At 38.8% G+C, this 14,895-nt stretch overlaps 1 protein-coding gene across 6 annotated transcripts in view; it reads right to left on the bottom strand.

Annotated features, from left to right (window-relative positions):
• Nucleotides 1-14,895, bottom strand: part of Gigyf2 (GRB10 interacting GYF protein 2) — a 127,774-nt gene that overhangs the window by 46,747 nt on the left and 66,132 nt on the right. For 4 of the 6 annotated variants that reach the window (XM_027397468.2, XM_027397471.2, XM_035441102.1 and 1 more), the window contains 4 exons: nucleotides 6,375-6,554; nucleotides 2,946-3,163; nucleotides 2,693-2,855; nucleotides 2,424-2,612 (listed from right to left, as the gene is read on the bottom strand). In XM_027397468.2, the coding sequence (XP_027253269.1) occupies nucleotides 2,424-2,612; nucleotides 2,693-2,855; nucleotides 2,946-3,163; nucleotides 6,375-6,554 (750 nt within the window). The remainder of the gene's footprint in view (nucleotides 1-2,423; nucleotides 2,613-2,692; nucleotides 2,856-2,945; nucleotides 3,164-6,374; nucleotides 6,555-14,895) is intronic. The other 2 variants (XM_027397469.2, XM_027397470.2) reach the window with 2 other exon arrangements.

The following is a 14,895-nucleotide window of genomic DNA, read 5'->3' as shown; positions in this document are numbered from 1 at the left end:
AAACTACTCCCATCCAGCTACAGTCCCCTCATCTACAACCTTTTTCTGGTCAACTCTTTCTCCCTCATGTTTCATAGCCCATGTTCTGAGTTTAATCATTCCATCTCAAATGGCCTCTTCAACTTCTACTTATTTCCTGGCACCTAATCTTCTGAGACACCTTAGCTATCCATTGCCTCTTTTCCACCATCATGTATAATCAATAAATAAGTCTGTCCATTTTTCAGTAAAATTTCATCTGCAACTACCTCAATTTACAAGTGCATTGCCTACCTTGTGTCTATTCAGAAGTTCAAATCACATAGTAGCCATGTGTCTTGGTACCCTACACAAAGCTATCAAATCTAAGTTCCAACCATTTTTTCTACAAACCTTCTTAGCACACACAATGCCTATTTTTTAAAGGGGTGGTCTGAGGGGACAACAAGGTGGCTCAGTGGTTTGGGAGTACCTGCTAAGTAAACTGGACAGTCTGAGCTCAATTTCCAGAACCTATATGGTAGAGCAGGAAAAGTGACTCTTGGAAGCTGGTCTCTAATTTCTACTTTTAGGTACATATGCACATATAATATGTACACATTCACATGTGGGGGTTGGAGGAGTAAATGTAATAAGTAAAACTATTTCTTGCCCATGAAACTACCAACCCTATTTTCTCACTGTACTTTCACTGTTCCCTGGTACTACAATGTTCTCTCAATTGGTCCAGCTTTATCGATACCTCCAAATTCTATTTCCTACCTAAGATCTAGGACTATTTACCTCCTGAAACATCCCAAGGCCCTGATAATAGTAACGTCTTATTTTCCCTCTAGATCTTGATAGGCACACAATTTAATTCCAGACAAAGTATCTGGAATGTTAACCTTTAATACACATATATTAGGTATTCTCAAAATATATGTATCTAGACTCCACAATTTTCTTGAATAAGACTTTTGCTCTACTCTTAGACACAAAACAACCAAGAGACAACTATTATGAACCAAGAAGGTCTCAAGAGGCAAAAATCATTCCCCCAGGTAAAAAGTTATTAGCAGATAATAGCTGCTCAGGAAGAAGAGTCGTTTTTCTTCAGAGGTGTGACTACTCAGATTGTACACGCTCTGGAGGATGGCTTCACATATGTGTGCAGATGGGAACACCTATCTGGACTTAATGGGCTATTAAAAGAAAAGAGAAAAAAAAAAGCATGTGGTAGAGAGGGAAATGTGTTAGGTAAAGTCCAGAGGGAGAGGCAGACAAAATGATCAAGATACATTGTATATACACATGAAATCGCCAAATAAAATATTTAAGGGAAAAAAAAAAAAGGTCTAAAGGCTCATGGCACAGATACACAGATGCAAATATTTCTTAATTTGTTCAAGACACGAAAGACTGAAAACAATTTTTGTTTTTGTTTTTCAAGACAGGGTTTCTCTATGTAGCCCTGCCTGTCCTGGAACTCACTCTGTAGATAGACTAGGCTGGTCTAGATCCACCTGCCTCTGCCTCCCAAGTGCTGGGATTAAAAGCACCAATGCCCAACCTGAAAACAAATTTTTGGTTCAGGTCTTCAATATATTAGTCTAATGGGAGGGGGAGACCTTAAAGCTTTACAATATTGATAGGCACATACATGTAACATTGTTAACTACATAATAGTACTGGTTACTAAGAAATAGAAGACGACAACCTAAACAGAAGGGAATCAAGTTTCAGTTATATAGAGAAGCACAAACACTTTTTAAAAAATAGGGCACAAATCAAGGCTGAAAACACTTTCAGGATGGTGAGTACAATGTGGGAGAGAGAAAAGAGCTGATGCTGCAGCTACAAGGGGGCCGCGTGATAGATCCCAAGTCTAGCAGGATGTGTTACGAAGGGCAGATTCTTAGGCTGACTGAGTCCTTCAACATCAGCCATTACAATGCAATGTTTAAGTATTTACAAGAATAAATACACAACTATAGTGCTTTTAAGATATATGAGCCATTCAAACACAGTTAACACTAAAGATGTGTAAAGACTTGCTTTCTTGCAAAGGTGATGATGGGCTCCCAGACTACCCCAAGTGTTCTTTCTGTTCCCTTGGAACAGAAGTTGACTATACGATACTAGATGGAAAGCAACTATCTGCTATGGTAATTCAACAAATCAAAAGGAACCCAACCAAATGTTCAGGTGCAGTCAAGATAACTACATCACCTGAAGAAGTGAGGCTCTTATCTCCACTCCAACAGACTTTAACCCTGTTTTCATAAATTTTGAGGTTAAGAGACATGAGGAAAGCAACATTTGACTGCATTTACTGGTAATGATACCCATTCCAATCATTCATCCCCTGAAAACAGTTCCATGAGGTTAAGTAAAAGCTGTCACCCCAGTGACCACTGGTCTCAGCAAAATCCCATTTTAGGTATACTCTCACAAATACATACCATCCCCTCTGCTGGGGACCTTGACTGGGAGACTATTTTCTGTCCGACTCTCTTCTTCAGGTACTTCTATTTGTTCAGCTTTGGGTTCATCTTTTCTTTCCAACTGTGGTGCTTCTTGAGGCTGAGGATCTGAAGGGGTACCTGGTCTAGCGGATGATAATGATATTTGGGGTGCTTCTTCGTTAGCTTCTGGAACACAAAGTAATAGTAAGTAAATTCAGGGAGGTTTTCGATTACATAGAATCCAGTAAGACAAAAATGGGCCTTACCAGTTCCTGCTCTGTCTGTTTTCTCTCCCTCTTTCCTATTTGCCTTATCAGGTTCTTTGGCCTCCTCATTATGGCTGCTGTCAGAGTCAGAACGTTCTTCTCCCTCCTCCACAGGCCTGAAGTCCATTTCCTGCTCTTCAGGAATAGGTTCTTTCTGCACTTTCTGTAGCAAGAAAGAAAACCAAGGTTAACAGCATATTTGGCATTGGTATAAGGGCAGTGCCTGTCATGGCATTTAAAACAAGTTTCTTACTTTTAGAGAGAGAAATGCTCCAGATGAGTCAAACGTGCCCATTTCTTCTTCGGCGTCCTCTAAGCACCATTCCGGCAAGCTATCCCTGTCGTCATCTATGCTCCCACTGCCAGAGCGCACCCTTCGGTAACCCCGCTCGTCATCTCGATCTCGAAAATCAAACTCAAACCTCCGGCGGCGTTCCATGTGCTCCCGCCAGCCTGTAGAACGAGGGCCATCTGAGTTGAGGAGAAGGACAGAAACCTTAGAGAAGGTTTATGACAGTATTTGAAAAGGAAAAATCATCGTTATGAAAAAGAAGACAACTACAAATAAGAGCAAATTCTAATGGATCAGCCTTCTAAAGAGAAAATCAGGACAACTGAGCTCAGAGCATTTACCATTGCTAAGTGGCAACAGTATTTATTTACCTTCAAAGTCTGTAGTGTTACAAAGTCAAGCTTTGAAAGATAAATTTAGAACAAAGCACACTGAAAGGAGACTTTACTCAAAGTATGCATTTGAATAATTAGGCATTCAGTTGATTAATTACGTGTATAGCCTACTACTACCCAAGACTTAGAGCGTTGGCTGTCTTTCTGAATTAAAGTTTGTGCCTTCACTTTGGTAGGTATTAAAATACCCTTCTTCCTACAAAAACATCTCTGAATTATCAGCTCCAGTGTCAACTCATAATATCAAACTCACTGTGCCTAATTACCAGTGCTAATTTCTCATTTACAATGCTTATCTCCAACAACAACAAAATCACAATGTTTCAACACTGATAGATTATGATGCAAGAGATTCTATATGGCAAATCTAACACAGTGGCAGAGCAGAGCCACCCAGTTCTGCATCCTCTGCTTTCCCACAGCAGCACACTTCCTGCTTTCCACTTTCCTCAGCTCTCACTTCTTCCTGTCTAACACCCTCAGGGGCATTCCTGAGTCCACCCCAGCATACTATTTACTGACTCTACTTTCCAAAGGAAAAAGACCATCTGCTCAAGGTATTTTTCGAAAACAGAAGTACTCTTCTAAGAGGGAAAGGGAAGTTCTTGCCTGTCCTCTGAACCCTATCTCCAGTTATATCCATCTGTGAGTCCTGCTTTAATAAGAGTCCCAAAAGGAAAGGTGGTTTTTAACCTCTATGAATTTTCTAGTCTTGACTCTCACTCTGTTGAGAGATACAGGGACAAACTGAGGTCAAAGTGAAACATTCTTACTCCTGAGGCCAAATTTGCTACAACAGCAATCTAAAAAATTAGTGTGGAATGGAAGAGGAGAGAGGAAAATACTATGGAAAACATTAAGTTGCCATATACAGTTAGAAACTTAAGATGTTCAAAAAAATACAAAACCTCTCATATGTAAAACACTTACTACCTGCTGATAGCCCAAAATTTTATATGTGCTTGTTTAAACGTAAGGCTAGAGCCGTTACTCACAAGGAGTCTTCATGATCAAATGTTGGATTCCGAGTCTGCTGTCCACTGCTATCATTTCTAAACAGTCTAAGTATGCACACTGATAGGAATCTATCCTTCTAGGCACTCGGCTCTTGTTTCCCTCTTACTGAGTTTCCTAAGTTCATCTCCTAGAGTGGAGGCTTCCCTGTCCTCTGAGCCCTATCTCCAGTTATATCCAGCTGTGAGCCCTGCTTTAATAAAACTACATCCCATATGAGTTAGTAAAATTTTTCTCGTAAAACAAAATGTAGCAAGTGAGGCAGACATCTCACTAAGGCTGAACACAGATTTATATGGGCTTTACATCTAGAATAAAGTGAAAATTTTTCGGAAGTCAGTCTAAAATACTATACTGAAAATTTTACTCTAATTATAATAAGATTAATTATAATCTAAGAGGTGGATGTTAACTTATAACAACTAAGTAATCAGACTAGATTTTCAATATGGCAGTTACCACCCACGCCCCCAAAAAGCACATAAAGTTTTTCTAGATCCCTTTTATCTTTATCCCACAAAGTATTTTTTTAAAAAATACATGGACAAGGTGGGCAGAAGTAGACTGTGAAGTTGAAGATGAAACTAATATGAAAAACAAATGATAGTGAAAGATTTAGAAAAGATGAGAGAGAAAAAATACTGTATGACCAAATTCTAGGCTTTTATGGGAGGACAACAGTAGAAGACGACACTAAAGGTTGACCTAACTCCCTTTAATAGACGCAACATAACACACTTGGGCTGAGAAGCACTGTTCATCTTCCAAAACATTCACCTTGTTTGTTTTTGACCAGCTGGAATATCTCTTCTCCTTCAGCCCAGATTCTGTCCATTCTTCACTGAATGCTTGTTGGGAACATAAGTCTACAACCCCTCTCCTTACAGGCAAGCTCAGCACAAAGTGCTGCAATGCCTTGAAGAGAATTATGACACGTGGTTGCCTAGGACACAGACTGCTGAGAACTGCCTGGATCCTATGATGTAAACAATGCCTACTCATGACAGAAAACCTGCCCAAGAGGCAGCTGTGAAGAACTGGTATAATCAGGCTTTTATGGAAAGGTTAATTTCATTGTTTCTATTTACATACTACTCAGTAACAAAGTAAACTCGTGCTACAGTGTGTCAGATAGGTTAGAGGTTTGGCTAACAACTTGACTTTAAAATGAGAAGAATACTTACATTGTTATAATATCCACTACTAAGGTAACACAGCTGGTATTATTATGCTTCACAGGGCAGACACACATTCTGTCTACGTGACCCCTCAACTCAAGCTACAGTACATCTGAGCATCATGAGGATGGAAGCAAAGGAGCTTCACAAAGCACCAGTGTCTTCAATTATTGGCATAGCTAATGCCCACAGTTTGAAACATTAAGACTACAAAGAAGAACTTAGAAATTTACTAATCATTACTATTCTTGTTCTCCTTTCTAAGGTCAAGAGGACAAAAGAATAAACTTGTGATTATTCCTGACCTGAGTTTAAAGTTTATTCTTCAAATAAGCCTCCGCCTCCCCAATCACATTTTCAAGGGGAGAAAAATAACAAGAGTTCAGGAAAAATATCCATGAAGACAATACACATTCCAAACATATAATTATAAATTTGTAAGACACTTTCTTTACTACTCCCTATTAAGTTTTAAAGAATGCTATAGATAGATTAAAGGTTAAGAGGTAAAAATTTGAATGAAATCTTCCCCCATGCTTGTAAATGAGGCAGGTGCTTCCTATTAAACCATACTATTTGCCTCAGGAAAATAGAAAAGTGATTTCAATCAACTAAGTAGAGAAGTTGGAGAATTATTTTGTCGAAATATTTTTGTAGTAATAAGACTGAACTGTGACAGCATAAATGATTTCTTAAAAACAACAAAAACAAAAACTATTTTCCTTTTCTATTAAATCCCAATCACTTTTAACAAGCAAGCCCTCATTTCAGCGTCTTTGTGCTTTAGACAACACAAGTCTTACCTGGGCTGTGAGGCCGCCACCTCTCTCCATCCCTTCGAGATCCAGCTAATCGCCAACCTCCATCTTCATCTTCTCCATTTTGCTCCTCTCTAAAAATCCGCCAGTTTTCACTTTCTGACCTTATAAATTCATGCTTTCTCCCCACAGATGTTGGTCCACTTTCCTCAAAATTTGGTCTTCCTATAAAGATAAGAAAACATGGTAAGTTAACACAAGCTCTTACCAGTAAAGATTTTCAAAAACAAGTAATACTTCAAACTTTCCCCTTATCTGTTCCTTTCAATGTTCAAAAAGTGTAAATAAACTAACCGTATGTATACATGCAAATATTACACTTTTCATGAAGCTCAAAGATTGGGAAATTATTTTCTAAACAAAAATAATATGTGCAATTTTAAAAGGCACACAATGAGGAGATAGAGAGATGGCTCACAGTTAAGAGCACTTTTTGCTCTTGCAGAGAATCCTGGTTATGTTCCCAACACCCACACAACAGCTCAAAATGCTCTTCGACCTCTGCTGGCACCAGGCAAGCATGTGTATGCATGACATCAAAACAAACATTCATACACATAAAATAATAAAATAAATCCTTTACCAGAAAGAGACATACAATGAAAATTCAACTAATCTTCCTTCTACATAAGAACCCCAGAGACTTAGTCCCCAACACTAAGAGCCATCATTAGTTTCCTATAAAATCTTCCAAAAACTGCCCATATGTGTATTTAGTCATATATAGATTAGTTAACTCCTACACACACACCCTCTGAGGATAGCATACTGTTTTGTACTACTGCATTTTCATCCAATGGTGCATTTTGCCAATTTTTTCCTATCAGCATATACTTTCTAGAGCTATTTTTTATTAAATGATTACCTTAACTTATATAACCAACTGTTATAGGTGAGTCTCCCAGATCAGGAAATGTATACATTTCAACCACTTTTATTAAAAACTCAGAAATATAGGAATATGACAAATTGATTTGACAGAATTCAAAGCTATATTGTCTAACAATGTCTTTTTTTAAAAGATTTTATTTATTATATATACAACATTCTGCTTCCACGTACATCTGCACACCAGAAGAGGGCACCAGATCTTATAACGGATGGTTATGAGCCACCATGTGGTTGCTGGGAATTGAGTGGCTCGGAATTGAACTCAGGACCTCTGAAAGAGCTGTCAGTGCTCTTAACCTCTGAGCCATCTCTCCAGCCCCATCTAACAATGTCTTATGAGTTACATTAATGATTTAAAAAATTGTAGGCAAAGTAAACCAAATTGGTATAAGCTGACATATAAAATCTAAATCTTACACAAAATCTCACATTAGTTGAAAATGAAGAACACTGAAACTCTCAGTCTACAATAGTTACATGTTCTCTAGGTGACAGATCTTTCAATTAAACCATAATAAAGGGTTCAAAAAAAAAAAAAAGAAACAAAAACAGAACCAATGAGGAGATCTTTGTCTCTAGTTATATTACACTTTATACATATGAAGGTTAAACTTGCTGCTTGTCCACACAGTTTGTAGATTGTTAGCAGGTATTATCCTAACTAAATAATGAAATGCCTTAGAATCAGAGTAGCTAGACACCTTAGTGGGTAAAGGTACTTGCCATCAAACCTGACAATCTGACCTCCATACATAACACACACACACACACACACACACACACGCGCGCGCGCGTGCGCGCGCGCGCGCGGGGGGGGGGGGTAATTTTTAAAAACTCTTTAAAAAAAACTCTTTGAAGAGAGGAAAGACATCATCTACGGAAAAAACACTATTTGCTTTTTGCTGTGATCCACAGCTTCTATGAGGCCCCCAACAATCCCTAGCTGCTGGTATCCATGTAGTATTTTTCTCTTAAAGGTGAGCTGAACTTACTGCTAAACAATAGAAAATACCTGAAATGATGTCACTTTCTGAATCTGAAGTTGTTTTTTGGTGGTGGTGGTGGTGGTTGTTTTTAGAGACAGGGTCTCACTATGCAACCCTGGCTGGTCTGGAAGTCACTATATAGACCAAGCTGGCCTGCCTCTGCCTTTTTTTTTTTTTCTGCCTCTGCCTTTTAGTATTGGAATTAAAGCTGGGTATCACCATGCTCAGCTCTGAATCTAAAATTTGAAAGACTTTGTCTTCATGCATCTTGGAATCATTGTCTGAAGAAAGCCAGCTACCACATGGTACCTATGGTGAAGCTCATACTACAAAGCCTTGAGGCTCTTTGCTTCTACAAACATAAGATTGAAAGTGGTTCCAATCCCAAAAGAACCTTAAAATGACTAAAGAATAGGCAGACAATTTTACTTCTGTCCCATGAGACCCTAGAGCCCAAGCCACCTAGCCAATAAATGAAGCAGAGAAATAAACTCCTGTCATTTATGCAGGCATGGTAGCACAAACCAGCCCATAATCCCAGCAATCAGGAGGTAGAAAGTGGATAAGTTCACGTAAGAGTCCGAAGGCAGCCTGGGCTAAATAAGACTTAACTCAAAAGTCATTCATTCAGGTGGGGCGTTGGTGGCGAACACCTTTAATCCCAGCACTCGGGAGGCAGAGGCAGGCGGATCTCTGTGAGTTCGAAACCAGCCTGGTCTACAAGAGCTAGTTCCAGCACAGCCTCCAAAGCCACAGAGAAACCCTGTCTCAAAAAAACAAAACAAACAAACAAACAAACAAAAGTCATTCATTCAGCTAAGTTCTGCGGTCATCAGAGTCAAAGACCAAAAATAATCACTTAACTGATTTTATTTAAAATACTTCTTGTAGCAAGTTAATTTTACCCATTTTATGGCTGAGAACATTGAGGTTCAATAAATAACCTCTGGGAATTGTCTACAAACACATTTCATTATTAAGCAGCACTCAACAGCTGAATCAAAGCTATAGATTCAAGTACAAACACACTCTTTCTTTGCACTCCTAGGGTCTCCTGCTTAGACGGAGAGGTCAATATACTTTAAAAACATTGTATTTTCTATATGGCTTCATGAAAAATGTAGCTACCCTTACAAAAAGAGAAATTTACAAGAAACCTTTAATGTATCTGAATATGAAAACAATGAGGAATGGTCACAAATGCTACTGAACTGTGAGAATACACAGTACTAATCACAGACAGCTAAACTAATCTACCACTCATTTTCATTATCTGCTTTTCCACACCAAGGTTTTGAGAGTAGTGAACATATCATAAGCAATATAGCACTAACGGCAAAATGAAGAACTCACCAAACACGTATTACCACTTTTCCTAAAAGTGATATTAAAAATTAAAAGTTAAAAATCACTAAAGTACTAATAATTCTACAATCTTAAACTGAAACGCTGAAAGGAAGACTGCCAAAAAGTTGAAGGCAATCTGGGCTATACTCTACAGTGAGAGAGCACAGGGTGAGCACACAGGAGAGGGAGCATGCAAGAGAGCACATGAGAAAGGAGGAGCAGGAGCAAGTGAATGGAGAACATAACCAGGCCAGGGCTTAATGCACACATACAGACAAGATGTGTGTTCTCCCTCCCCTCCTAGATCCTGGCTTCAGTCACTGTGGTGTAGACAGGCTTTCAACAGTTGGGCTCAGGTAACCCTTTTGCTTTTGCTTTGCAAGTGGCTGGGTACAGAGAACCACCACAGCCTGAATAACACTGTCACTGGAATCTACACTCCTGCTGACTTATAGCCCTGGTTTTCCTCTTCTAAGAAATATTTCTCTATGATTACTCGTCTCCCAGTAATGCCAACAAGTCAGTTATATCCTCACGTTTCTCAGTTGGGGGAAGTGGGTCTATATGAAGCAGCCTGAATTTACATAGCACTAGCAAATCAATAAGAGTTCAATTTTGAGTTACTAGGTGGCTATTACTATAAGACAATTTCTAAAATATGCCATATACTTTTCACATGTCAAATATTATACATGAATAACAACAATAACACAATTAGACACACAGGATTACAAAGACAGACTTGAACATAGCACCTGCCCTCTGGTTCATAGAATACACATGGAAATAAAGGACCTGATACATTATAGTTGATACAATGCCCTGATATAGTTCACCCGATCGTCTTAATAACCACAGGAGATTAAGTTAAACCTCACCATCGCTATTGTTCCTGTGTGGAAAGAGATACCTGTGGGTGGTTTCCCAAGATCACATAGCTGAGTCATGAATCAGAAATAGAACCTAGGCCTGCAACCTCCTAACCCATCTCTACTATATGACTCTCTCTCGGTGGGTTATTCACAACTCTGCCCATTGGAAGCAGCCAGAAATCCTAGTAGAACTGAAGTGGGAAGAGGAAGATCTAGGATTTAAGCATGCCAACCTCCAAAAGGATGGCGGATGGTACAACTTAGGGGCAGCTTGTTTAAGCAGAACTATGTTTATTTCAGTATTTCTACCAAAATAATTTCAAAATGTTTATTTTTGAAAAAAATGGTTAAGACCAACTTCTTCAATACAAAAGTTTTGTTCTAGAAATTAATGAGAAGAAATGTGGCTTCAAACAATATAAAAAATGTTTGCATTGCTACTAATAACTAAAAATAACTGAATAAAAAACCTCTCTAATAGTTTGGAGTCCTTTCTAATTACTAGGTATCTGTTGTATAAATTTTGGTAAACAAGTAGAAATGTCAAAGAGTTTCACTTGGATAATTTAGTTCTAATAGAAGTATAGATTTGTGCTCTCTTTTCATTTGTTTTGTTCAATTTCCAGGACAGAGTTTCTCTGTATAGCCCTGGCTATCCTGGAACTCAGTGATCTACCTGCCTCTGCCTTCCGAGTGTTGGGATTAAAGGCATGCACCACCACGACTGGTAGCTTAGTGTATTCTTGATGAAACTTAAATGACAAACATCAAAGTTATTCACAGACAATTTAAAAGATGCTATCTTATGCTCTTTTTGTATCTAATAACTGCAGTGTTCTATGGTAGCCAGGGCAACAATGAGGGCCACCCACATGGGCCCTTCTCAGCACACAAACTCAGACTCTTCTCTCTGTAACACATCAGTACTGTGACAAAGTTGAGTAAAGAAGAACTCTGGTAACTTCTTTTTAAAACTCAATTTATAAACAAGATGATTTAAAAGTGAATCAAAAATCTAATTAAATACTCTGTAAATGCATGCCTGCAAATAGTACAGTTCCTGGCTAGAGAGAGAATGGAAAGACGATAGCAGATCAGAATTTTCTTTTTAAAAATATCTCAAGCAATAGGAATATGCCCCCACCCCTACAGCCCTTATGTTTGCTGTCTGCTGGTACACACCTAGAAACTGCCTGGAATATCTGGGGAAGGCAGTCACCAGGGAGGCTTCAACACATCAAACTAGAAAGAGTGACTAGGTAAAGCAGCTATTCCCAAGCTACAGTCAAGGGTGAGCTCAGGGCTGAGAGTCCCTAAACTGGAAGCATGCTGTGATCAAGGATGCTTTGTTTTTCAGGGCAAACGGTCTAAGGCTTTCAGAACCTTAATCCCAATGGTGTCTACGATCTTCAAAAGGTAAAAAAAAAAAAAAAAAAGGAAAAGAAAGCTCAATTAAAAAAATTTCTGCTCAATATAGTAAACAGAACTGTTTTGTCAGGAAATTTTACTACCAACAGAATATTTTATGTTCTTACATCATAGTCACTTAAGCTGTTAAGATACAGATGTAGTATATTATGTACAAGTAGTATCCCCCAATGACAGTATATACTTGTTTCTTCCTTAATGCATTAAGACAGAATAGGAGTCTTCTACAAATTAAATGAAAATTGAGTGCTGGCTTCTGCCTGGTCTTCTGGGTGGACTTCCTAAGGAGAAGGAGCGGTAAAAGGGCACCTGTGTGCATGTTTGACTGGCAGCCAAAAATGGTGTTTATGGAAAACTTCAGATGGAGCACAGAGGCATTCAGCCAACAAAATCTACAGCTGTGAAACTTGGAGCTTACAAGAACCCAAACTCCAAAAGCAAAAGCGGAATTATGGGACAGACTTTGAAGCTTGTTTATGTGCAAATTTTTGTAGCAACTGACTTTGTATTTCTCTATTAAATAGTGAAAGGAAATCCCATCCAAGTATGGACACTTACTTCCCCTTGCTTTTAACAGTTAGTTGTAATTCCAGAGTAGTAAAAACAGGAGTTTAAAGTCTACACTGGGAATCTCTAAACTTTTGCAGCCTATTCTCTACTCAGCTGGTAAGCACCGTCCTGAAAGCTCAGCCACTTCTGACTGGACGACTAGGGGAACTGCAATATGTAATGTAAGAATATCTCTGAAAAAGTACCTCAAACAATGGGCATGTGTCCCCATCCCCACAGCCTTCATGCTCACAGTGTGCCAACAGCACACCCAGAAGCTGCCTGACATCTCTCACCATGCAGAACTAGAAAGAGTTTAGGTATCTTTAACATAGTCAAATCAGTTAAGAATACATGCAACTAGTCAGACAGCCTAGATGGAGGAGTAGGCAAAATACTGCACTCCAACAAATCCTGTCATTTTAAAGAAAACTGTAGTGTATTTGTAGACTGTGTACTAGGCTCCAGCTAAAAATAGGAATCGGTACTTTTAGGGTCAGAGATTTGGATCTAATAAAGACTAATTTACTTGTTTGTGGCACTTGGCATAATCATTACAATTCTTAATAATAATAAAAAAAAACATCAGCAATGGATCAGTAGCATTTATGTTCATACACAGAAGAGATGCTTTAGATCCTACTCTAGTTACCTTACTATGTCTTTTAGGGTGAAGGTGGCATATCTCATGGACCACTACCAATGTCATGTCAGCCAATCTGATAGCACCATCTCCCCATAATTTAGGTGCTCAAGTCACTGTCATGGGAATGCTCAGCTCCAGAGTCAACGTCTAACGTCCATAGTCAGCCATCAGTGACACTGTCCACAACATCCCAGAATCAGAAAACTACTTCACCTGAGTATATTGTATAGGTACATGTTTGTGTATGCATGTGTGGGTGTGTAGCTGAGGCTGCCATCAAACTGGAAGCAATCCTACTGCCTCAGCTGACCAATGGCTGAGATTAGAGATATGAGCCACCATACCTGGTAAACACATTTATTAACTTACTGTATCATTTTTGTATCAATACAGTCTAGAATAAGAGCATATTATTGAAAAAGTCTGTCAGGCACAATGGTACATGTCTGTAATCTCAGTACTTGGGAGGCTGAGGCAAGGGAATCATAAGTTGAAGGCCACAGTAGACTATACAGTCAAATGCCTTTCTTTTTTTTAGTGGTGGGAGGGGTTTCCTAAATTGAATGACACTCTCTTCTGTCTTATCTTCAAGACAGTGGCAGGCATGCTAACGTGCTTCTGCTTTTCGGGGAAGAATGTCCCACTACTTGCTCCAGTGTTTCTGCTGTTTCAGTTAGGTGTTCTTCTCAATCAGCTGGCTGGAAAATGACGCAAATTCCTACCAGCACATGCAGGGAATAAGTCTTACATGTGAATCTCACCTTGATTACCTTCCCTGGTTCTGAAGGTCACAGTTACTAGTGCTGTGTCTAAACTTGTATTGAAATGTCTGGCATTAATAAAACAAAGAAGGAATTAATGTATTTTTTAAATTGTGAGGGAAGGGGAGGAATCCACAAAGTCGGATTTCCCTTCCTAAGTAGCATTAGATGGTCTACATTCATAACTTTCCCAGCAGGCCTCTCCAAGCTTTTACTTCAAACAAACAGTGTCTTTGTTTCTCAGATCCTCTTATGTGTAACATTTGATCAAAGTTTTAAAACTGGCAGCTACCAAAGGAGAAAATACTGCTCACTAGGCATTACACAAGGCCATCCTTTTCAGCTCATGTGCAGGCTGCTACAAGCTAAACTGCTGACATTTTCCAGGTAAACACAATTTCACTACTGAGTTACAGTTCATGTACCCTGAATACTGTTTTATTCTACCTTCATCAAATATACCAAGAAAGGCTCAGTGAAGGATCACTAAAGCAAGCCTTAAGAAAACCTTTTCCAGAAGAAGAAGAAGAAGAAGAAGAAGAAGAAGAAGAAGAAGAAGAAGAAGAAGAAGAAGAAGAAGAAGAAGAAGAAGAAGAAGAAGAAGAAGAAGAAGGAAAGAAAGCCTTTTCCTTCTCTCACGGTGCTGTTTAAAGAAAAGTACAAGGTATCAAACAATCATATTCTTAGTCAAATCCTACTACACAGCATTAAAACCAAACAAAAACCAATCTTTGTTCCCTTGCAATTAGGAAGGAGGATGTGGGCACTATTTCAGGTAACTAAATGATGTATCCCTACTCGTTTTGAAACTAATCTTAGCCATGCTGATGTGGTGAGATCTGATAAGAAAGAAAGAAAAATCAACTCATCAATTATGTCTAAACATCCTTACCCAACTAAATCTCCCCTCAAGAAATGGTGGAAAAGATTCCTGAAAGAGATATCTCACACTTTAACAGGCAATATAAGGAGAGAGGGCTGAAAGGAAATCTTGCAGGGAATTTTATCCTTCTGAACTTTCAAATA

This window comes from Cricetulus griseus, chromosome 2 (genome assembly GCF_003668045.3).
Source record: "Cricetulus griseus strain 17A/GY chromosome 2, alternate assembly CriGri-PICRH-1.0, whole genome shotgun sequence".
Taxonomy (NCBI): Eukaryota; Metazoa; Chordata; class Mammalia; order Rodentia; family Cricetidae; genus Cricetulus; species Cricetulus griseus.
This window is presented reverse-complemented; position numbering and strand designations above follow the sequence as displayed.